Here is a 24361-nt window from a genome sequence, read left to right on the forward strand (position 1 = left end):
GCTATTTATGTATTCAGGACAGAAAAAACAAACACTAGAATTTTATTAAGAACATTCTCCTCACAATATTAGATTCAAACAATTTTGAATGCGATTGAAGTTTAACAAATTTCTTCATCGCAGGCAAAACTCAAACAACCCGACGCACCCATGACGTGGATGGCTGTCAATGAGGACTCCATCACGATATTAGACTTGGCAACCATGCAGCAACGTACCCGATACCCTTACACCAACGTCCTAACCTTCGGCGGGTGCCAAGAAGACTTCATGCTGGTTGTCACCCAGAACGACCAACAGCCCTCCCAAAAACTGATTTTCAATTTGAGTAAACCCAAGATATTAGAACTGACGCTTTTGATCGCTGATTATATGAATTTGTTGATAAATAATCCCGGTACTCCCTTGCTCGGAACGCTCAGTAGAGGCACTATCGTCTCCGTTAATCAGTCGATGGTGAACCAGTCTGTCATCAGCCAAACTATTGCCAATCATAGCCAACCGGATATACTCAAATCTACCCCTGATCACGGTGGACTGCAGAGGACGGACTCAAAGAGGCGTACTCATGTCGATTCCGGTTTAGCATGATACAAACACTCGTGTGTCAAACCATAGATATTCGTCATGTGTCATACGTCACCTGTCATATGCAGTGTCAATATATATGGGGGGTTTTTCACTTTGAACTCCTATCGAAATCATTTCTGAATTCTGGTGAAATTTTGGTTTTCTGCAGACGATGTGGGCTGAGTCGATGTCGAACAAATTATTTTTCATTTTCATTGCTTGAGGACGACGTTTGCAGAAAAATGGTTTCGGAGATGCGTTCGATTGGATTTTTAGGGGGGAAACCTTGTATATTTAGTCCCCTCGCTTGACTAACCCCAACGTGCGTATTCTGTCGATATTGTACATAAGGTAACCGCAATGTGTAAATATTAAATATAGGTACAGCTGATTCCAAGGGGTTTGTATTATTTAAAAATTTTTTTTTAATGAAAAATAGCATATTTTGTACCTAAAACTAATCGATTTAGGTTTATGTTACGAATCTGATTTTTTTTTAAGAGGATTTTACTTTTGGGAATACAGTAAAACAACCAATGAAAAACAATAACACTGATGAAAAAAAGAAAGATTTTAGGGTCATTTTCGTATTTCAGTTATCAATTTTCCTGAAACTATCAGAGGTTTTTGGTTTTCAGCGAAAATACCTGAATGTTTCTTTAATCCCCATAAAATGTTTACAATTCACAAGACGAAAATACCCTCCAATCTTCTTGTAGGTTCCAGGCAACGTTTTGTATGGCGAAGCTGATGAAATCGATGTTGAATTTTGTACGAAATATCCAAAACACCATCTAGTCCATATTTTGTAATGTATGCATGTTTTGACAATAGTTACCACAATAAGAGTTTTATCTACTTTGAAAAATGTAAACTGTATTTTTTTCATGTTATAGGGCATATTGAATTAGATTCAATGAGTGATATTGATTTGTTTATTTTTATCGTATGATATTTCATAGACATTAATAATTTATTCGAATAAATGCAGATTTATATTTCGTCTTTCTTTATTTATTCATGGAACATTGCGCTGGAAACCAAAGAGGCCCTCTACCGGATGTGGCATGAAGCTCCCTTCTTGCAGAAGTTTCATTTTAGCAGCCAGTTAACATCAAGAACTACGCTGAGAGAAAAATTTACATTTTCTGGCTGTGTGTTGACTCATTATGGTCGTAAAGAGTTCCATCCAGAGATCTAAACTATACATAAGAAGTTGGGGTGTTGCCAGAACACTTGAACGATCAGTAGAAGTTGCAAATATTGCAATAGTTCCAACTTTCGTCGAAAAGATGGTAGCAGTTTACGAACGTCTTTTTTCAATTTCAGCAGATTTGGAATTTTAGCAAATGGCGAGACTTTTCTTGAAATTTTTTTATGTGGAAATTCATTGGAAGAATCATTTTACCTCGGAAAGTCAATAACACGAAAAAAGATTCGTTATTCAATGAAAAAATTGTCCTATTTTTTTTTTTCGTTTGACGAATGAAAAAATTACTGAGTTTGCAAGATGACGAACTAACTGAATTGAATTATAATGAAAATCCAAAATGAATAAGTGGTTTCTGACGTAAAAGATATACCTTTTTCTCTTTGAGCTGACTACCGAAACGGTGTAGACCCTTCTTAATTTGGGAAATCTAGGTCAAGATGAAGACCATTATTAGAATATCCCAATTATTGCCTTATTCTTCCGGAATATAGGAAAAAGAACGATATAAATCAGAAACTGGGAGACAAAATTCACACCAGATCTTCAAATGAATCATCCTGTATACCCAGCGATGATCACCTACTTCTCACCTCAAACCCTGAACAAAATTAGTTCGTCAGTTTATAACCAAGAAGCTTTTCCGAGAATAATTAGATCCCATATAATTTTTCCAACTACCTACCGACAAGAGTATACTGACACGTTATCGCCGGAAATATTTTTCTAATAAAATTTTTCCGTTTCGTTACAAAACAAACACAGAGTGAACTCTATTAATACGTCGCGCGCGTATTTCCCAACTATGAAATTTCGTAGAATGAAAAACGTTCAAGTTCGCACACTCCCGAAAATTCACGCGACCTGAAATGCTGAAAAGACGACCAGATCAAGCCGCAACGCCATCGCATGCAAAGTGCGCCGTTTAAAATTAGAAAATCGCATGAAATATATCTTGTAAATAGAGAGGCTCCCGATTTCGTGGTCTTTATCGAACTTCTCGGCGATATCTGTGATATATTGTTTTGTGTTTTCCACTGTAATGCCTTCTTTGTCGTCTCCAACGCAGTGTAAGTATAAAAATTCGATGTTGTGTATATTTAGATAGATCGCCGTGTGTAAGACATTCGAATTAACTTTATGTAGGGCGAAAAACACAAGTCATTTGAATTATAAATAACTCTGATATGCCTACGTTTCGGATATGTAAACCTGTCCGATATTCTGATGGCTCTGAATCGTTTTGCTCGTCTTACTATATCAAAAAACCATCTCGAGTCATCACTCCACTAAATATAAAGAAAAATTCAATATTTTTAATTCGATAATCGCTTAAGAAAACAGAAGGAAGTCATGTCAAAATAAAACATGAAATTTCTTATTTGGATATGATCGCATGAAGATATATCACATTTCAACAGATATTGACTGATTTATTTATAGGTAACATAATGAGAGAAAATCTGATAATTCACTATATCAAGCTCTACGACAATTAGCAGTTCAATTTACAGGGTGTCAATAGATGTTTGCGAAAAAATTTAAGGGGTGTATGTGGTTCTTTTTTCTTGAACAGCCCCTTAAAGATGGTGCTGAAAAGCAATTTTTAATTTTTTGACAAAATATTGGTGGTGTTTCCTATAATGTCAACATGATATCCGCCTGAATTTAAATTCGACTCAGGCTTCCTGTTTATAAAAAATTCTTTCTGAGAAACCGTTACTTTTAGAAAAAAATTAAGAGATCTTATATCTGTTCAAAATAAATCAAGCTATCAAAAATAGACTATTTACTAACACCCTGTTTACATTACTTCCACACAAATCTGTTTCTTGTTGTTAATCTTATTTGGCTGTTCAATCTTTAACACTAGTTACATACTCTAAAAGAATAATGATATAAATAGGTATGACGTGTATATTCATATGGACAAGTGGTCATAAATTTGTACTCCCTATGATTTTTGACAGTCGTACGAATAATTTCTTGTATTGGGTAGCTATTTCCAATGTTCAGTGAATGATTGATATTTCAGCAATGGACACCATGTATCCTGAACCAATGTCAAGACTGCACAGAAGAGTGATACCGAAAAAGAGACGAGGTGGTTCGTTCAGGTACAGGACACAGCCGGTAACTTTTTCAGAGATTCAAGTGAGTATCAAAATTTGAGATGAACATCACTCAGTTATATTTCTGGATGTATTAGGTCGTTCATCTCTGTCTAGATTTGAGAATCTCAAGATGATGAATCTTTTTGCAATGTATTCGATGACCTGCTTATTGCTTCATATCTCAACCTATTTGTTAACCGGTTAAACCTATTCGAATCGAGTTTGTATGTTTCTAAAGTTAATGCTGTGTTAAGGCAGGAAATTTGAGATAGAAATTCATTTTCAAGTTCAGGGGTTTTCCAGATAAATTCGATATTCACATTAGGAAGAATCCTTTCAATAGCTGGCTAGCATTAAAATCAATAGCCAATTGAATAACACTTTCATTTTCAACGCGTCATATTATACGACTATGAACAGCAGTTAGTAGTTATAGTTGCCAAATATACCACTCCGGTTTTCTAGACTCGATTTGTGCATAAGTAATTGAATCAGTTTTTCCTCTGCTGTATATGAGTAGTACGTAAATACTTTTTTCAAAAATCATTCAAATGATTCCAGGAAGTAGACGAGGAAAACATCGAGGACTCAACACCGCAACCCAGTTGCTCCTCAAAATCCGAGGTAGAACTAAACCTCCTCAACAAGAAATTCGAAGAGTTCAAACGAGCAGCAGACATGGGAAAACTGGAAAAGACAGATTTCGACGACAGAATAAGCGAGGCAGCAAAAATTCTATCGAACACGAGACCAAGCGCTAAACTGACAACCCGAACGTCGTTTTGATGAAGAAATTCGATTTTTTAAAAGGACGTTAAGTAATACAACTTATTGGTGGTCTTACAGAGAACAGCATTTATAATAGTTTATAATAGTGGATACTACTTACTGTTGGTTGAAGAAATCAGTAACGGTTGACAGTTTTCTGAGCCTTTATTAGCAGCGTGTGGGTAGTCGATTAAATAGTGATATATTTTTTTCAATAGTAAGAGCCCTGAACCAGTTTTGAGCTTCACTACTGGAGTAAAATAATCAAATACTGATTTGAATCAATCCTCGATACTTCAAAGTGTCTAAAAATATGAAGAAGATGGCTTCAGAAATTCACTGTTCAATATTGAGAGCGTCACCTTATTCATATTCATCCCCAGATTAGAATCAATATCATGCGGTAGAAATAGACCTGCCTTCAAATATTTTTGTTACCAGTGAGACATAGAAGTCTCACAAAATCGAATACTCATTTTATATAAAAAGAAAACAGCAATTCTTCATGACTGGTGCATATTACTACTGACTTCTGTAATAATTATGATACTGTCACGAAGAAGTATAATTTAATACTTACTACTGTATAGAGGACAAATATAAACACCTCTAATAGTACTTATATATGAAGCTGCAAAAAAGATCTCTAGAAAAAATAAAAAACGTCAAGGTAGAGTGTAATTTATTTTCCTAAAAGTAACATGGAACGTATAATTTTATTGTAAATAACATTTTATATTCATGAATAATAGAAATTTTCAAATTTGAGTTGTTTCAATGACTAACCACAATCTTGACTGCCAACCCAAGAAAACTTATCCCAGACAATACAACCAAGTACCGCACAATTCCACCAGTTTTCGATAATCCAAATCAGTCGATTTCAATATTGCACCCCTATCAATAGCTCCACCGTTTTTTTTTTCGCGCGTCCCTTGGACAAAACGAAGATATTCATATGAAAATATAGCACCGGCGATGACATATCGTCTACAAAATTCTTACATCTAAGTCCTTAATATTATTGGCCAGTAACAGAATCACAGTTTGTTATATACATTAACAAATACATGGAGTTGTTTGAATCTTGAGATTCCACAATTCGAGTGGAAAATATGAAAGCTGAGTAATGAAAAAGTTTCATTTGATACAGAGTCGAGGATTGAAGCAGAAACCACCATGAGAATGCCCAGTTGAACACTTACCAGGAGAGGAGGAGATAAGGAAAACTGATTTATGTGAAATAGGAACCAGTAGTTTAGGCAAAGCATATTTATACACTCATTTATCCAACTATTTTCAAAAATTCATTTCTTCAGGGATAAATTACTTTCTCAAGTAATCCAGCTTTGGATTTTATGACTATGAGATTCCCATTTCACCTGATCAGCCCTGAAAAATTCAAATATTGAACTTCTTGAGAGAGTAATTAATATTCGATTACTTTGAATAATTGGAATTTTTCGATCAGTTTCTCTTTGACTTTTCAATGATTGATTTCAGAAACATTCCTCTTTCTCCCATGGAAGAATCTTAAGAATTGATGTTTGATGTTTGAAAAGATTGCCCAAGACAGGCAAAGTACAGAATGAAACAGATTCATCGTTTTTCGAAAAGTTTAAAGTTCTATGTCGAAAAGATACCTTATCATATCATTAAGTAGAAAATAAATTACTTATATTTAATGAAAAATCGAGATACTTGTGAGAGGGCATTCTAAAAATTCCACTCATTCCATCAATTTAAGTATGGAATGGAGTATTTCGTTGAAAGACCCAGTTTTAGAGAATCATTATCGAATTCGAATTAGCTGAAAAGAATGGTGGTAAAAAATATTCTGAATCGAATCGAATATATGTTTTTTGAGGATGAATTACCTTCATCAAGTACCGGTAGATTCGGGTGACTTGGGACAGTCCTGTAACTTGGGACAATTAACCCCCTTGCAGATTTCTTTGTTTTTTTTCATTTATAAGTGAAGGGGCAAACTTATAAGATTGTGTAGCGTCTTTTCGTTTAGTTTAACAATTAATTCCTTCTGAGTTTGCCTTGACCAGAGCGTTTGAATTGACTGGAAAAATTAACGAATTCAGGAGAGCGCGTTTTTTATGGCCCTTATACTTTCTAGTGTCCTGTACATGTGTTTCACTTTGTGTATGTGAAATTTTTTCTCTGAATACGTGGGATATCAGATATGTCATGAAACAAGGTTGTTTAAAAATCAAACGGCAACACGGTTCTCATTCATTTATTTTGTTGTTTCATAGGGTGACTTGGGACAATGCCGAATAGATACAAGCGGCGCATTGGCAGCAGGAAATATGCCGATTTTTCGCAGGATATTATTATTCACGATATTTCAACAAAAAAATCACCAAAGAATGAAAGAAATCAAAGTTTCCTTGTTTTGTTTAGTTTTTTTACATTTGAGTTGCAATATTTTTACTTTCGCTATAATAGGGGTTTATCATTTAATTTCCTTACCGAATTTCAACTGTATAATCACAAATTCTAATTTTTCAAAACTATACACCGTCCCAAGTCACCTATTTCATTCGAGAGTTGAGAAGTCAATGGATTTTAACTTGTGTCCCAAGCCTCCCAAATCGGTGGTTGACTTGGGAAAAGTATATTTTATTTTTTTTCAATTCATATCTGAATTCTGAAGCATGGTATATATCCTTATCAATAGTCTGAGTCATTAAGCATATTTCAACCTCATTCTCATATGAAAATAGGTTTTTGAAATATGACAACTTGAATTCAATAATCGTTCAAAGTCATCCGAATATACGGTACCAATGCCCAATATCTACGAACCAAAGTCTTACTAAAGGTCTCTCTGGTTTAACTTAACACTCTTATTATAATAAAGAATGATCACGCCTAATAACAGGGAGGCAATGAATACAATAATAAGGATAAATTCAGATGCATACTACCTGACGATATGAATATCAACAAGTGTTACGATCTGCATTGAACTAGCCAATTTGCCATCGTCAAGGCCCCAAATGGAGTACGCTCCACCAAAGAAAAGCAGATGCTGACCATGGTTTCGGCCTCATTTGGCAATGAGCAGAGCAGAGCAACATAGCATTTTTCTACGGTGGAGAACGTTTGGAATTGATGGAACTCTATTCAATATTGGCATGTTCTACTGGGTACTATACATTTACCCAGAGCGCCACCCGATATGAAACGGTGTCCGATTCAATCTCCTCCAGATAGAAACCAAGACGAAGACTTGGTGAATATGAATTAGGGAAAATATGGGACATATGCTATTGTCTTCGTCTTGGTTTCTATCTGGAGGGGATTGAATCGGAAACCGTTTCATATTGAGTGGCGCTCTGGGTAAATGTATAGTACCCAGTAGAACACGCCAATATTGAATAGAGTTCCATCAATTCCAAACGTTCTCCACCGTAGAAAAATGCTATGTTGCTCTGCTCTGCTCATTGCCAAATGAGGCCGAAACCATGGTCAGCATCTGCTTTTCTTCGGTGGAGCGTACTCCATTTGGGGCCTTGCCTAGTTCAATTCAGATCGTAACACTTGTTGATATTCATATCGTCGGGTGGCATGCATCTGAATTTATCCTTATTACTCTTATTATCTTTCAGGCTCAGGTGAGTAGTATATTAGAGCATGGCTCAGCTAATTGACCGATAGCTGTAGAGAGGCATTCAGCACCTCCTCCTGAAGATGTTATTGTGTAAGCGAAACACGTGTACCTACTGCTGTATGAAACTCATCTAATTTAACAATTTTTTTTCTGACAGAACACGATTTATTCTTCCTCAGTCCACCAAACCATTCTTCGTCAGAGCTGAGTGAAAAATGACAATTTTCAGAATGCCCTCCGTACCAAGAAACATATTCACACTCTCACTCCGAATAAATACAACACGAACACAAACGAAATAACCATAAATTATCTGGAGGAACCCGGATCAGCATTCTGACTAGATGACGAATTTTTCTCGCTCTCGATGGGATGCAGAGTGACGATGCTCTGCCTCCTCGTCGGTGTTACAGGGTGAGCGTGCAAAATCGCGTAAATAGGTCCGTTGCACTCCTTCGTCGGACTGACCAAGATGGCCGCCGGCTGCTCGTCGTCGAGCTGCATGCTCGTCTCGGCCGCCGAGGGAATGGTCGTTAGGAACCTAACCGTGAGCCTGCCCGGCGACCCGGGAGGCTCGTCGTCGAGCACGGCCGCCTGACGAGTCAACCTGGGCTTCGAACGGTTCCTCGACGGCTCGCTGGAGCCGCTGGACCGCGATATGCGCCACGTGGAGGTGGAGGCGGTGGTCGCGGAACCGCTAGAGTCATTTCTCGAACTGGACAGATTGGAGTCTTGCGATGTTTTGCGCGTCACGAGCCACGACGAGGCTCTCCGCTTCGGATCTAACAGTCTGAGCGGTATGCCGCAGTGGTGGTTGTGCCGCCACGAGTCCGAACGCGAGGAACTGTAATTTTCACTGGAGGACACGGACGAGGCCCTCTTGTGCTGCTTCTGCTGGATCTCCGCGATCTGGTACGTGTACTGGTCGTTCCTCTGCCTGTTCCTCTTCTGTTTCCTCACGCACAACAACCATCTCGCCTTGCTGAACCACCAGTCCCTCGTGCTGTTCTTCCTAACCTCGCTCTTGATGGGAGTTGGAGTGACGCTTTTATCACTCAACAGTTTGGTGTTACAAGTGCAAGTGGGCACGTGGTGATTCTGGTTTTCCCTGGAAGATCTATCAGCCAAGCTGTTGGTGTTGGCAGGCGTCTGCCTGTTGCTGAAATTCGAACTGTGGCGACACCTGCCGATACCTCGAGTCACCCTACTCTCTTCTATGGCCTTGCAGATCATCACGCAGTCTTTCTTGAACTGTTTGGTTAAAATAGCGTATAAAAAAGGATTACAACAGGAGTTCAGAGGTAGAACGAACACCGTGAACACTTTGGCTTGCTCTAAACTGATCAGTTGGAGCCCGAAGGCGGCAGTCAGGGAGAAGAACGCGATGGGCGACCAACACAAGAAGTCCGTGAACACCAGCAGCGCCATCCTCTTGGCTATCCTCGAATCGTTCGAGTTCCAAGCCTGGGAGCCGCGGATCGCGCAGTACATCTTCAGGTAGCACCCCATGAGGATCAGGAACGCCACGCCGTTGATGAACATGAGGAAGACCACGTAGGTCAAACTGGCCGTGTCTTTCGTCTCAAACGGTAGACAGACCGCGAACTTTCTGTAGTCGGAGACGTTGAAGAGTGGCAGGGTGGCCATCACTATGGCGAAGCTCCAACCTAAGAGCATGATGTAGCCTGCGTGCTTCAGGGAGAGCCTCTTGTTGAGGTGCATTGCGTGGGTGATGGCGTAGTTTCTCTCCAGGGTGATCACGGCTAACGTGTAGACGGAAAGTTCCGAGCTCAGGACGCCTAGGAAGCCGGCAAGTTGGCATCCCGCTGACATCTGCCAGGGTATGGCGTACATCCTGAATTCACCGAGGGTGGAAGCGTCCACCAGAGCAAGAAACCCTAAAATGAAAAAAGTTCACGATAAAATGATGAATAAATCATTTTATTTGGTCAACTATTCTATAGGAATTACTGGAGAGATATGATCATACGATGTGTCTTCCATGATTATAACACTTTCTCATTGGAGCTGTAAAAGGCTTAGTTATTTTCGTAATCCTCAGTAGCGAAAATTTGGCCTCGAGTGAAAAAGTGTATCACGCTTTTTGCTCTGAGCATAATCTTGAGTTTCTAACTTCCACATAGCCACCTGAGGAGAATGGGTCTAATGAAAGTGACGATTGATGATTCTTTGGGAGGAGGAAGAAACTCCAGATCACCTTGGTGAAGAAATGCCTGGCCCTTGCAAGCCAAAGCAAAAATGCTCGAAACGAGAAACTTCTACGAGCAAGGAAGTAACCTCTTCGAAGCTAGAGCTACAACTGATGACGACATCGTGCCGAAACAGCTCTGATGTGGCACAATAGATCTTTAAACCTACCATTTAGAATTTGCATTGAGTACTCACCCAAATAAACACCCATAAAAAAATCTGCTGCTGCCAAATTGCACACCAGAAACCTCGGCACGTCCATCTTGCTCCTGGAGAAGATAAGCACAAATACCACAATGCCGTTGCCTAGCATGGCGCATAAAAAAACTATCCAAACGCCGCATCTCAATGTCCACCAGTCGAACAGATCCTGGCAGGGTAAAAAAGGACCTGGTAACGGTAGACATTGTATTCTTCCTGGTGCAAAATCGTTGCTATATGTGCGCATCCCTTCTTCTTCCGCGTATTCCTCCATGTAAGCAGGAAAATTATTGGGGTAGGTGTATTCCGATCCTAGAGTTTCCCAAATAGCCTCGAACTTCTTGCCGAACTTGTGGGTGATGTTTTCTGGGGAAATAAGGAGGTTTAAGCGAAAGACACATTTGGGGAGTTGATGGTTGAGCTATTGGTCGAGATTTCTCGTTAAATAAGATCAAATTACTCACGTTGCGAGGGCCAGACATCGATGGGGCTCGAGTTGGAATTCCAAATGTTCAAATCTATGTCGTCTATGTCTGGAAACACAATTATATCTTTGGCTCTCGGAGGGGGATTGGAAGGAATGAGTGGTATGAAAGCGCAACAGTGATATGCGTAAGCAAGGACCAACGTCTGGATCCTAGGAAAGTCTTCGGGAGGTGGAAACTCCTTCAGTTGGGGATTGTTGAAGGTCTTCAGGTGAAGCAGACGCTCCAGACCGGCAGAGGGTAAATGAGGAAATACGTTGTTTCCCAGGTTGCTAAGAGATGAAATTTAGATCAAATTGAGGCAATACGAACATGGCTTGTATACTCACAGGTCTTCTATTTTGGAGATCGATAGGAAAGCGTCTGGATGTATGAAGGAAATCTGGTTGCTCTCTAAATCTCTGAAAATATATAGACCACGATATTTGGTTTAAACCTATATCCCTACTATAGATGTTAGGTGAAAGGAAGTTAGAAGTTTTACTTTTGAAATGTTTTCACAGCTTGAACGATATAATGAGACTCAACCAATCTTTGCTGTGGTATATGAGATTATGACATGGAAAAATGTCAGCTGCCAGGAAAATACTCACAATACTTGCAGTTTCGACAGGTTGTAGAAAGCATCTTGAGGAATGTACTGTATTTCGTTGTGGGAAAGGAGGAGATCATGCATCTGGTACATTCCCCGAAAAACTTTACCCTCCACTGATCTGATTTTGTTATTCGCCAAATCTCTGAAGGCAAAAAGATAATTAGATTCCACTGCAGAATCTTCCGATATCCTACTTACAATACCCGCATTTCTTTGCAGTCGTTGATGTCCGGAATCTTTTTCAACTGATTGGATTTTAGATCCCTGCAAAAAAAGTGTCACAAACATTTTCATTATCAACTATAATAGTTCAAGCTAATTATATTTATATAGGGATGTTGTAAATTGACTACACGGATCCAGTCCCTCTTGAATTCTCTTGGATTGGGGCAAATTCTGGACCCAAATCCAGAAGATAATTCAGGTTAGGAACGTCCTTGATTCGAGGCCAAAACCGCCACAAATTACGGAAAGTGCCTGCGAATAGTTTCTGTTCCAGCCCTCCGACATTAATTATAAGCCTCTAACTGGCTTTTAAAGGCCGCTGTATTAATCTTTTCGAGCAGAGTGCTCTGTCCCGCTTACGTAGACTTAATTTCTAACGATGGAATGGATTAATTCATAACGGAACATCAAAGATAGAATCGAAACGAAAATAGGTTCATAATTTTCGAGTTGTGTAGGATTAGCACTATCGATATGTTCGTCCCCAATAATCCTGTGGAATGAATTCAAGCAGAAAATAGGAATATCAGCACTGCCAATGGGTGCATTGGAATATTGCGTCAAGCATTCAAATTGCACAGAAGCATAAGCAGATTTAGAAATTTTTCGGTTGGTTGGTTAAACGAACAATTAGTTATTGTGTAGGTCCTGATGTAATGCATCTTGAAGTTTCAACAGGTCATAGAAGCAGCTGCACATCTCGAAATGGTCAAATAATAATGAAATATGGAGGATATCGACAGGTGAACTGAAAAATTCTTCACAAACAGGAGTGCCTACTCCCTCTTCATGATCCAGAAATTGTTCTCTTCATTTCAACTGACAACCACACATCGTCAGCTCCGCGAATGACGTTGATAACTTCATTGACCACTTGATACTTTTGAGCAACATCAAATCTCACCTCCACCAATGCCACAAAATCTATATTTTAAACGAAGATCTCAAGAAAACTTGGTCCAATAGTGCCTCGAAGATCCCAACAAGTACGTTTTCTCCAGAAACCAAATTCGTGACTACTGACTTGGCGATGAAGGATCAAGTGCTCGAGCAAAGGAGTCCATGCATCTTCCTGGCGTAACTATTGACCATCATTGCGAAGTGTGCTGTTCATGACAAGAACATATTTTGCTACGTCCAAAGAAGAACTGTATGACCACCTAACTTGAACGTCTAGTCTACAGCAATTGGATTTTGGGACTTGTTATGTAGATATAATCACCGTTGATCATTGGCTGAGCTCCAGAAACGAAGTCAGCTACTGCAAGATTCTCATGCAGTGCTACACATTGTGCAATTCCCTGTGATGTTCAGTCCTTGAACTTATATTATTAGAAATCTTCTTCGTTCAAACTGCCGATTGTGAAGTAAGCTTTCAGCTGATTAAGCAGTTTAAAAAGAGAGTAATGTGTCGCCACAAACATAAGAAGAGGTGGTTGAGGGTATTTTATTCAGTTTTAATTGAACAAAGGATAATCGCCAGAAGTTTCAACTATCGCACCCGCCTAATGCCAGCTCCAAGACTCTAAATTTTGAGGTTATAACACCTCCAAACAACGACGAATCGGACGAATAATTTACCCCGATCAAGGCGTTATCGTCCCTCTCGTGAATTTCATTTTTCCGTCCGGCACATCATTCATCCCCCCATTATTCCTGAGTTACAACTTGGAAGTTCAGCGTTTACCGGCATATCTCGCAGGGCAATATTGTTTTTCGCGTCGGACATCGAAAACTTCGCAGACTTCCGACGATATATCGGTCTCTCTCTCTCGAAAATACGAATAGAATTCACTTACAGACTCTTGAGTTTCGGGCAGAAGGCGCACAGATTGGAGGGGACCTCGCTCAGGCTGGCCCTGTCCAGTCGTAGAACCTCCAACGCCGACGTGCCGTTGAGGTTCGGGAAGGTGGAGAGGTTCCTGGCGTCCGAGAGGATCCTGCAACAAAAGTGACGCGGTTAACAAGCTGGAGAAAATTTACATCGTTCCTACTCTTCGTTGTGGAGCTCATATCCATTCTGGAGGGATCTACAGAAGGCATGCGTAATTTGGGTTCGCCTACCCGCCGATAGGTGGCGCACCCGTCTGTATATCCCTCAATGGGGGCTCTCCATTCGAAGAATTTACTCAATGGCTTCGGTAGGTGCATGTGTTTGAGGTAGAAACCAGATGAGTGAACCTCAGTGATGACTCCTTTAGGATATCACACGCTTCCCCAAAAATCGTCATTGTGAAATTGGCATGATCTCACCCAGCACCAGAATAGTACCGATAAAGTCTTCAGAAAAGTTCTGAGGGCAAGTATAGGTTACATAAGGTACATTTGGATTGAACACTCAAGAAGAGCTAAAATATTTTCATATTATTAAGTGAAGGTTTACGTATCTTGGCTTAGATAAGTTGATCTATGCGTCTTTGTGATCTGAAACTGATGTTGGGTCTTCCTCTTTTAGATATGTACATCCGGTGATGCTAGACTGGACTAAAAATCAGTGAAAACTTGTATCCAGCGAGCTTCTGGATATGCCCAACGGATCTAGTAGGTTGGGAATGATGCACACTCATTTGACCACCTGGTGAACTTGTCTGGGAACAGAGAGACCCAAAACTCTCGATGTTTCTGGAGCTGATGTTCATTGTGAGGACCCTTTCCGTATAACAGAAGATAAATCTCAAACGCTACAGAGTTAAGAGAGCCAAATTAGTCCTACTAGTGACTTAAACAACCAACATCTGTTTTCTTCCGATGAGGCGCTAATTTTAGGCTGAACTGAGGCCATTGATCCTCCACATGTCTTTGGAGACTCCGGACAGAAGTCCAGCTGACAGAAAGGCCACGAGTATTTAGGTTTCACCATAGGAATAGTTGTTCTTGGTGTCTTATCATCCTCAACTCAGTTAGGCTTCAAGAGATTTAGCAGTTTCATCTTTGCTCTTTCACAAACTACTCCTTGGCAAAAGAGAGATTCAGAGAGTCTAGTGTGAAGATGTTTGCAGAGCTCTTCAACGAATTGCATACCGTACATTCAAGAACAACATGCAGCTCTGCCTGCACCAAGGAATAGTCCTCTCCTGATGGATGGGCTTATAGAAGTGAGGTTTATCGTCTTGAAACTTTCTCGTATATATCTATAGAGCAGCGTACACTTTGAGCCGATATAAATTCCTTATCGCTTATCAGCTTAGACCTCCTCAATTTCAGATCAACTGCCGCAAATTCGGTAAACGTCCAATTCCAAAAGCAATTTCCATCTTTCACCAGCCCCCCTACATTTCTATCGTTTGATCGAACCCGCACCACTTCCGTTTTATCCGCACTTTCACCCCCCAGATAAAGGGCGATATTTATAAGTATGGTAGAGTAGAAAACAGAAATAATACTTGCAGCTTTCGTAGCCGGGGCAGGTGGGAGAAGGCATAAAAGTCGACCCCCTCCAGCGAGTTTCCCTTAAGCTCCAATAGGGCCAGCGCAGGGGTCTGCTGTAATAGACCTCCCGGGATGTACTTGATGCGGTTTCCTGAGATAGACCTAGAAACGTGACAGAAAATCAGTGTTATCCTCGGAATGAAATTGCTCGGAACGGGGGATTGGATAAACTTAGGTGGCTGATAATTTTACGGCTATTGTTTCGGATATTTGTTGCGCCTTCTCAAGGCCTTGAGGTTTCGTGAACATGAACATAAATAAAAGGTTGATTAATATGCATAACATTGACAATGAACCTTTTCCAACGAGGTGAGTGTTGTGTTGCTCTGATGAGTTGCAATAAAACCAAAACCCTTTACTGAAATGTGAAATTATAAGAAGCTTCAAAATTTAAAAGACTTCAAAACTTATTATACAAGTGACTGTTAGCAATGCAATCTCCTCATTAGTTAGCTATCCTCACACTATTATTAACAATATTGATAAGATATTTCACTATAAAAACAACTAAGAACGTGGCAATCGCATTGATCGCTTATATTTGATCCTTTTTTCCGTCAAATTTCAATTCATGGCGATTATATGTAATTATAGACAGCTCATGAAATAATTAATACAATTAAAACCAATACGAGAACTTATAAGGACTAATGAGATAGAGTGCACCTAATTTTTTCAGAACATTGAATCATTTAGCTTCTTGCTAAACATATGTTCTCCATGTCTTATGCGATGTACATTCAATTTATGTGCATACATCCATATTTTCTCAGACAAATATCAATGCTAGTGGCTGAAACTAGATTTTAGCAGATATAAACGCACCTCGATATACAGGGTGTTCCTAAATTGGAGCTACAAACGAAGAGGGGAGATTCCTTAAGTTATTTCGAGAAAAAAGATCTCCAACGTTTTGTTTTCGGGATATTCGCGAACCTCCTCTTTCCGTTTATACCTCCAATTCAAGAACAACCTGTATGTAACTCTGAGAACTTTTCATGGATCTTTTCGAGAAAATTTTGAATGGAGTCACGTGAATCAACAGCACTTCGATTGACAATTAAATGTTTCTTCTTGTTTTTATGGGAATCTGCCTCTTTAAATTGTTTTTACTAAAGGAACAACTGTAATAAAATTTATTGTGAAAAAACAACACTAATAAAAAAGATTCCTCAGTTCTCAATATCCCTGGAGTTTTCAATGTGCCTTTAAGAATTCAAACCATAATTCCCCATTCTTCACTGAAATCTATCTTTATTCCAGGATTTTTTTTCTTCAGCGTCGAATAAAAAATCGACTTTTAAAGTCATGTTCATCGTCAAATAACCTTCGAGGAAGCCTAGTCAGGTGGGTTAACCCAATTTGAACTCAGTTCCGTTCCTTACTGGAAGTTTGGCGGAGTTTCCCCGTCAGAAAATTGTAGATAAATAGAACTCGAGGATGTATACTTACAGCTCTTGGAGTTGGGGTAATTTTGTTACAGCCAGTGGAATGTGTGTCAAATAATTATCATCCAGTTCTCTGGAACAAATTGCTAAATTCAAGTTGTTGTTTTCGGTCGAGTGTTTGTTGATTTGGAGAGTGCAGGGTAGAATTTTAGGAGAATGGATCGAAATGGATGAGTATAGGCGTATTATTTCGAATTTTGTAACGTTTAGGTTTCACTATGAAAAGGATCAAGTCAAATGGGAAGAAAACAGTGGCTGAATTCATTGAACGATTGTATACTTCCTTCTTTGGTTGAGTTTGTCCTACTTGACTGTTTTTTGACCTGAATTTTGACGCTTTGCTACTGCAAAGAAGTGGTAGAATAGTATTTTTGAAAATTAATGAATCCCCTTAAATTGAAGCACTCACATTCAATTCAATTAAGGAAAAATTATGAGAAAGAAGAAGACAAAACAGAAAAGTGCACTTTTTCGTAATTCAGCTTGCATAAATCAGAACTTATCCGAGAAGTAATAGTTGAATAGTTTGACTACGAACATAAATCTTCAGTCTAACCCTGTTCAGATAAATTTATAGCTGAATTTCCCACCGAACTCGCTATTTATTTCCATCAAAGTCTTTCTTTCGGCTCGTCCACACAGTTTTATCGCCCCAGATGATGAACCCATTCTTATATGGGTTAGAGAGATAAAAGAGGATTCGTTTAAACTTTTAAATTGAATCACCTCCCGGCCCCAGTAAAGTGAAAATGTCCGGAGATCCTGAAGGATGTGTTGATTTAAGACGCTCAACTGGACGGGAGAGGTAACGCTAATAAAACTTGAGTTAGATGCGATGATCTGGTAAAATATACTCACAGAACTTTGAGTGACGTCAGCTTGATAAATGCATTTTCCGATATTTCGACTATCTGGTTTCGCTTCAGGAGCCTGAAAATAAATTGAAATTGTGTCAATTCAGTCGTAAAGATGTGCAATATTGCGGAAAATATCTTTTGCAGGTCTGTAAACACGTTCGTTGTTTTTCTAGAGTCACTGAGACTACTCGCACTACTTGAAAACAAAATAAAATCTGATAATACAAAAATAATGGATTTTTCTTGTTGAAATCAATTTGGGATTCGAAGAAAAAGTAATTATAAATGGCCCGTGCCATTTATGGAACACTCTTCTTCTTTTAGCTGTCCATCTAACAGAACTTAAGCGAAGTTAGTAGACAGTCAAAGACAGTCTACAGTCTAATATCTACTACAATCTGAGACATTTTTAGGATGTAGTTTTTATATCACCATATGAACAATCAGAAAACAATTCATTGCCTCACACAAGTGAAGCTCCATCAATAATTAAGTTATGCATGTCAAATGAGGTATTTCCAAGTCTATTCTATTTGAACTCGAACGATTCCAGCGTAGCGACAAAAATTCAGGAGTAAATAAAAAGATGATCGATGTGAAACTTTCAGTCTCTTCTCGCACGCCAATGACCCCTCACCCTTCAATATTTCCTCTAGGGTTCATGGCTTCCTCCATACTATTTGTATAATCTCCAGTTAGCCCGGTGAAAAATGACGATGTCTGTTGAGTGCCTTCGCGAATTCAACCAACAAAAAATTCTGAATAGGAGGGAGTTGGGAGTGTTTATCTCCGCAGTCAGGGGACTGCGTTCACTTTTCAAAATCACTTCTCCCGCAGGAGATATACGCATATGCGTGGCACCGAACCCTGCCGGGTATTCCTCAAAATTTATGCGAAACATTGGATAAGGGAAGGTTCGTAGGAGACGTCCTCATACAGGATGCTTCGAAATTCGAACAAAAAAAATGATTTTAACGCTTTCTACGAGGATGTATTGATATATAGTTAGCTTAGACCAGTTCCATACATAAAAAAATATTGAGGTCAAAAAAGTAAACCAGAGTTTACTCCCGATACTCCAAAATTGGAGTATCGAGCCATCGTCAAGTACCTGTATTTAAAAGGGTTAAGTTACTTAGATTTACGAAGATATGCTTAATACCCTTGGTGATCAATGTCCTTCGTATGCCACCGTGCAAAATTGTACTGCAAGCTTCAAAAGAGGTAAATTTTCCATTGAAGATGATGACCGATCGGGAAGGCCAGTTTCTGTGTCAGTTCCCGAAAATATCGATGCAGTTCATGACATGATTTTATCAGACCGTCGAATTGGGCTAAAACGGATATCAGAAGCACTGAATATTTCATAGGAACGCGTTCATCATCTAGTTCACGTCAAGTTGGACATGAGAAAAATTGCTGCAAAATGGATCCCCAAATGTTTGAATGTTGACCAAAAGCGTGCAAGGGTAGAAGCATCGCGTTCGATCTGTGCTCGATTTGAAAATGATGTAGACTTCTTAAACCGAATTGTTACTATGGATGAGACTTGGATACATTTCTACCATCCAACAACAAAGCAACAATCGATGCAATGGCGACACTCTGGTTCTCCAAGACCTAAGAAGATTCGTGTCCAAAAATCAGCTGGTAAAGTTCTTGCTAAAGTTTTTTGGGATTGTCATGGAGTTATCATGATTGATTTTTTGGATAAGAGTAGAACAATAACCGGAGATTACTATTCGACATTACTGACCACTCTACGGGAAAAAATTAAAGAGAAAAGACGCGGAAAGCTATCCAAAGGTGTTTTGTTTTTGCAGGACAACGCCTCTGCACACAAATCTCATGTTGCCATGCAAAAAATTCGTGATTTAGGGTTTGAATTACTAGAACACCTCCCTTTTTCACCAGATTTGGCTCCATCCGACTATCATCTCTCTCCTCAACTGAACAAAAGTTTAAAAGGTCGTAAATTTATCTTCCAACGAGGAGGTCATAAGAGCTGTGGAGGTCTGGTTTGCAGAGCAAGAAGAAACATTCGTTTTGAAAGGTCTAGTGACGTTGCAGGTTCGCTGTAATAAATGTATCCAATTAAGAGGACAATATGTTGAGTAATAAAATATTTAGACATTGAAATTTTGTTTGGTTCTATAGTAGGCTAAGAATTTTACAATACATCCTCGTAATGTCAGAATTGAGGCAGATATATCAGTTGAATTCCACACTACGCTAAAGAATAATAAATGAAATTTGGTTTTATGTTTTTTCTCGGCAATGTCCTGGCAAGAATCAACAACTAGGGCATCAACCTGCTTCCCAGTTTTCACAGCACATTATGCGACGTGGCTATCCTGTTCCACCTAACTACCTACGTGATTTACCGCTTTCCCTTTCACAAACACCGAATTTTTGGGGAAAATCCGATTATTCAATTTCATTTAGGGGGAGGTCCAAACAGTCCCAGGTTTTTTTTTTGGGTTCCGGTCGATACGGGTTTCGTCCGCATATGTTCTAGATGAAATGTGGATGTTTTCGTTTTCTGACCGTCTTCGGTGTGGTGTTTATTGGCAGTTTGAGTCGAGTTGATGCTTACAGACCGGGAGTATTTACTGCATTTCGACGCTGGTTGGGAGATGAGCAAAAAATTGGAGAGAGCAGCGTCCTTATGTAGATCACATCGGATCTTTATCTCCACTCACTCTCGTTTTCGACTGGGATGAATGGGAAGACGATTTTTCGTTTTTTCGTATGTAACTGTCATATTCGTGAAATTTACAGCCAAATATAAAGGAGTGAGAGAATGTTATTCGTACATTGCAAATGAGATAAAAAGTTTCAAATTCTCATTCCACTTTTGGAGTTTTATCAATTGAATGTTAGGTTTGGGGGAAAGTTCAGAAAAAACATATAAGTACGAGGATAAATTGAGAAATTGTGAGCCTACTATAGAACCAAAGAAAATTTCAATGTCAAAATATCTTATTACTCAACATATTTTCCTCTTAATTGGATATATTTATTACAGCGAACCTGCAACGTCTCTAGACCTTTAAAAAAGAAATGTTTCTTCTTGCTCTGCAAATCAGACCTCCACAGCTTGTATGACCCTATGATTTACGACCTTTTAAACTTTTTTTTAGTTGAGAAAAGATATGATATTCGGATGGAGCCAAATCTGGTGAATAAGGGGGGTAATTCAAACCCTAAATCAATAATTTTTGCATGGCAACATGAGATTTTTATGTAGGGGCGTTGTCCTGCAAAAACAAAATACCTTCGGATAGCTTTCAGCGTCTTTTCTCTTTAATTTTTTCCCGTAGAGTGGTCAGTAATGTCGAATAGTAATCTTCGGTTATTGTTTAACCCTTATCCAAAAAATCAATCATGATTACTCCATGGCAATCCCAAAAAACCGAGGCAAGAACTTTTCCAGCAGATTTTTGGACACGAAACTTCTCAGGTCTTGGAGAACCAGAGTGTCGCCATTCCATCGATTGTTGTTTGTTTCTGGATAGTAGAAATGTACCCAAGTCTCATCCATAGTAAAAATTCGGTTTGAGAAGTCTACATCGTTTTCAAACCGAGCACAGATCGAATGCGATGCTACCCAAGCACGCTTTTGGTCAACATTCAAACATTTGGGCATCCATTTTGCAGCAATTTTTCTCATGTGCAAATTGACGTGAACTATATGATGAACGCGTTCGTATGAAATATTCAGTGCTTCAGATATCCGTTTTAGCCCAATTCGACGGTCTGATGAAATCATGTCATGATCTGTATCGATATTTTCGGCGACTGACGCAGAAATTTACCTATTCATTCATGGAACTGGTCTTGGCTAACTAGATATCAATACATCCTCGTAATATTTTCGAATTTGTATCCTCACTAACTTTGAGACCCAAAAAACATCCATCGAGGTTCTTCATTGATGAATAAATTCTGATGATAGTTCTTGAAACGTCCAAACGTCTTCACAACACTATAAACCCACCCTCTCAAAACGCTACCCGAAGAATTTAACATCCGAAATGACGTATTTCGCCCGTTCGAACATGAAAACTTAACGGCAAAATTATCCCATCGCGTGATCTCAAATCTGGCCGATTCGACGGCCGAGTTATCGCCCTGTCAATTTGATAGGGCGACGTTAACATTTCCAGCGTGTTTTCCGGCACCGAGATTTCCATTTCTCGCCTTATAAATGGCGTTATGAGGGGAAAAAGATGCGGAGTGTGGGGACGACAACAATTTTACTGCCTCTGAGATCGTGGAACCCCGCACATCTTTGCGATATTGGAGTCTTGTTCTTTATGCGGAACTATCATCCCACTGCCTGTGTAACTATTGCCCGTTAGGACTCTGTGCAGAAATTGGGGGATTTTCCAACGCTGAAACGACCGGATAAATTTGTTTTTGTAGCCTGCAGCCGGAAGACCGAGCCAGTGTCGTCTTCTAGAGCTGCGACTCAACATCTCGTGAGTTTTTGATTTGTAAGGGGAAAACAGAGATGTGGAACTCCCACAGTTCACATTTTGATGTTCATGTTCATGTGCATGTTAGTATTGCTTTCACCATATATCAAGAGGTTCTTTAGAACGATGTTCAAGGAGTAGAATGATCATGTCCAGTTTGATCTCTTCACCTTTAGCCCTGGTTGCTGGCGTTGCTGTCGTATAGAGAGGGATCTTCTGCAGATGTGATCCAAACTATCGAACTCTAAGCCCATCTCAACCCTCGTCCCCACCACAACATCCATCATCAAGTACATAACTCAGAAATCTGTAATTTGCTTAGAATTTCCGGCGAGTTGTAACCTCTGCTTCCTCCTCAGAACTTGGCGCGTTATTCATTCTGAAGTTACCCCGAGAAGTGATGTTCATCCCACATCCTCTGTCATATTTTATCTCGTACAGAAGGTATATTTGCTGCAGAGCTGACGGATCAGCGGTAATCTGTTTCAATGTTTTATATTACAGATGGAATCGTTTCGAACACGCATCTAGCGTGGCGTAGCATTACTTCTATCAAAAAGCCACTGAAACTTTTATAATTAGGGTAATAATCAGTAATATATTTTTGGTTCGTTTATTAACTCAATTTAACAACTTTACAAATTATTTGTCCTCACCTACTCTCTTATTAGGATCAGAATCGAAATCATTTACTCTTTTTGATATAAGAAAATGGTTATCTTGTTCCAGTTTTGAGATATGAAGTCATAGATAATTTTTCTGATTGTTTTATGACTATTCTTGAATGGTATATCAAGTTAAATCTTTCATGGTTTTCCTTTGTTATGAACAACAATTGGGTATACTTACAAAATGAGAAGACTCTTCATGGCATCAGGAAAAACATCTTTGTGCAGCACACTTATGCTATTTTGGCCAATATTCCTGAAATTGGAAACAAATTAGCTTGCTTCAAAATAACTCCTACGTCTTCAGCCCATCATGCAGAACAGCTTGCGTCTAAGTCAAAGATTATCAAGAAGAAAGTCACATGTTTTAAGTGAATACATACTGAAAAGACAAGAGTGATTGCCTTCCTGAAAACCTGAACCAACAACTAATAAGCAGTACTATGTTGACAAGCGTTAGTTTTAACAATTCCCATGTTCATTCTGATGTTATTGATAAGGGTGACGAAATGGTTAGGGATGTTCAATGACCAACGTGTACAAATGAAAGAGCGTTTCGTTCCCAGAATTTCCCCCTCGTTTTCCAATTCAACATCGAAAATTCGTGCCAATTCGGTGATTTTCCCAGCTTCGGAACCAAATTTGGATTCGATGGTCACTAAGTGGTCTCCTCTTTGGGGGTATCTACAAAGGCCCAAATCTACGGGAATGCAGAGACGCCCTCTGGTACTTACAGGACCTCCAAGTGAGGCAAGGCTTCCAGCGCCCTCGTAGGCACGTCCCGCAAATCGTTGTTGTCCATTCGCAGACTCCGCAACGATTTCAAATCTTGAAAAGTCTCCGGATCCACGTGCCAGATGCTGTTACCACCCACGAATCTGCTCGACCCAGAAGGAATCACATTTCGTGCGAAAATTATGAGAGTATTATCAGAGCTCGTTCAGATTGTCACTTATTCGTATAAATTTCTCACATTATTTGTACAAACACACATAAAAATCTGGGGAACATGAAAGCGAGGTGTATTTTCGGAGGAATTCTTTCGATGAAAGGCGAGCAGACTGCGAATGTATGTCTTACGTATTGTTGAACATTTTTGCTTTTCTTCTCGCCTCATTGATGTTCCAAAGAAACACAGATAATTATATTAGGTAATAAAATACAGGGTGAGTTTTTGAATCGTTTACAAATATTTCAACGTTAGATTCATGAGGTCAAAAGAAACACATTTTTCCCAATTCGGCCCTGATAAAAGGATATAGCCATTTTAAATTCTCATAATGAGCTGTGCCAACCATAGAAAAACAAAATTACCTTCAGAATAGCAAGCTAAATGCTAAATCAGTGACACTACACTTCTGTGGATCCTTAAAACAGAGCCAGAGTATCCAATTTTACAAATTTCACAGATACTTCACGTGGTACATCACACGAATTCTATGAAAATGAATAGTAATTTATTGAAGTCATG

At 39.3% G+C, this 24361-nt stretch overlaps 3 protein-coding genes across 12 annotated transcripts in view; 2 read left to right on the forward strand and 1 right to left on the reverse strand.

Annotated features, from left to right (window-relative positions):
• Nucleotides 1-1571, forward strand: part of LOC123309085 (uncharacterized protein CG43867) — a 152800-nt gene extending 151229 nt beyond the window's left edge. For all 9 annotated transcript variants that reach the window (XM_044891961.1, XM_044891959.1, XM_044891960.1 and 6 more), the window contains one exon: nucleotides 124-1571. In XM_044891961.1, the coding sequence (XP_044747896.1) occupies nucleotides 124-591 (468 nt within the window). In that variant the 3' untranslated portion in view covers nucleotides 592-1571. The remainder of the gene's footprint in view (nucleotides 1-123) is intronic.
• A 916-nt stretch (nucleotides 1572-2487) lies between these two features.
• Nucleotides 2488-5430, forward strand: LOC123309287. Its single transcript, XM_044892322.1, has 3 exons — nucleotides 2488-2850; nucleotides 3816-3934; nucleotides 4456-5430. The coding sequence occupies exons 1-3, from the start codon at nucleotides 2823-2825 to the stop codon at nucleotides 4678-4680; spliced, it is 372 nt and encodes a 123-aa protein (XP_044748257.1). The 5' UTR covers nucleotides 2488-2822; the 3' UTR covers nucleotides 4681-5430.
• Nucleotides 5431-8202: 2772 nt separating this feature from the next.
• LOC123310171 (lutropin-choriogonadotropic hormone receptor) overlaps nucleotides 8203-24361 on the reverse strand; it is a 104229-nt gene continuing 88070 nt past the window's right edge. The window contains exons 5-16 of one of the 2 annotated variants that reach the window (XM_044893582.1): nucleotides 23625-23768; nucleotides 23072-23146; nucleotides 17743-17814; nucleotides 16889-16957; nucleotides 15395-15538; nucleotides 13807-13947; nucleotides 11981-12046; nucleotides 11781-11924; nucleotides 11517-11588; nucleotides 11167-11459; nucleotides 10697-11068; nucleotides 8203-10188 (exon numbers count right to left, since the gene is read on the reverse strand). In XM_044893582.1, the coding sequence (XP_044749517.1) occupies nucleotides 8600-10188; nucleotides 10697-11068; nucleotides 11167-11459; nucleotides 11517-11588; nucleotides 11781-11924; nucleotides 11981-12046; nucleotides 13807-13947; nucleotides 15395-15538; nucleotides 16889-16957; nucleotides 17743-17814; nucleotides 23072-23146; nucleotides 23625-23768 (3181 nt within the window). In that variant the 3' untranslated portion in view covers nucleotides 8203-8599. The remainder of the gene's footprint in view (nucleotides 10189-10696; nucleotides 11069-11166; nucleotides 11460-11516; nucleotides 11589-11780; nucleotides 11925-11980; nucleotides 12047-13806; nucleotides 13948-15394; nucleotides 15539-16888; nucleotides 16958-17742; nucleotides 17815-23071; nucleotides 23147-23624; nucleotides 23769-24361) is intronic. The other variant, XM_044893583.1, reaches the window with a different exon arrangement.

The sequence above is a fragment of the Coccinella septempunctata genome, chromosome 3, assembly GCF_907165205.1.
Source record: "Coccinella septempunctata chromosome 3, icCocSept1.1, whole genome shotgun sequence".
Lineage (NCBI taxonomy): Eukaryota > Metazoa > Arthropoda > Insecta > Coleoptera > Coccinellidae > Coccinella > Coccinella septempunctata.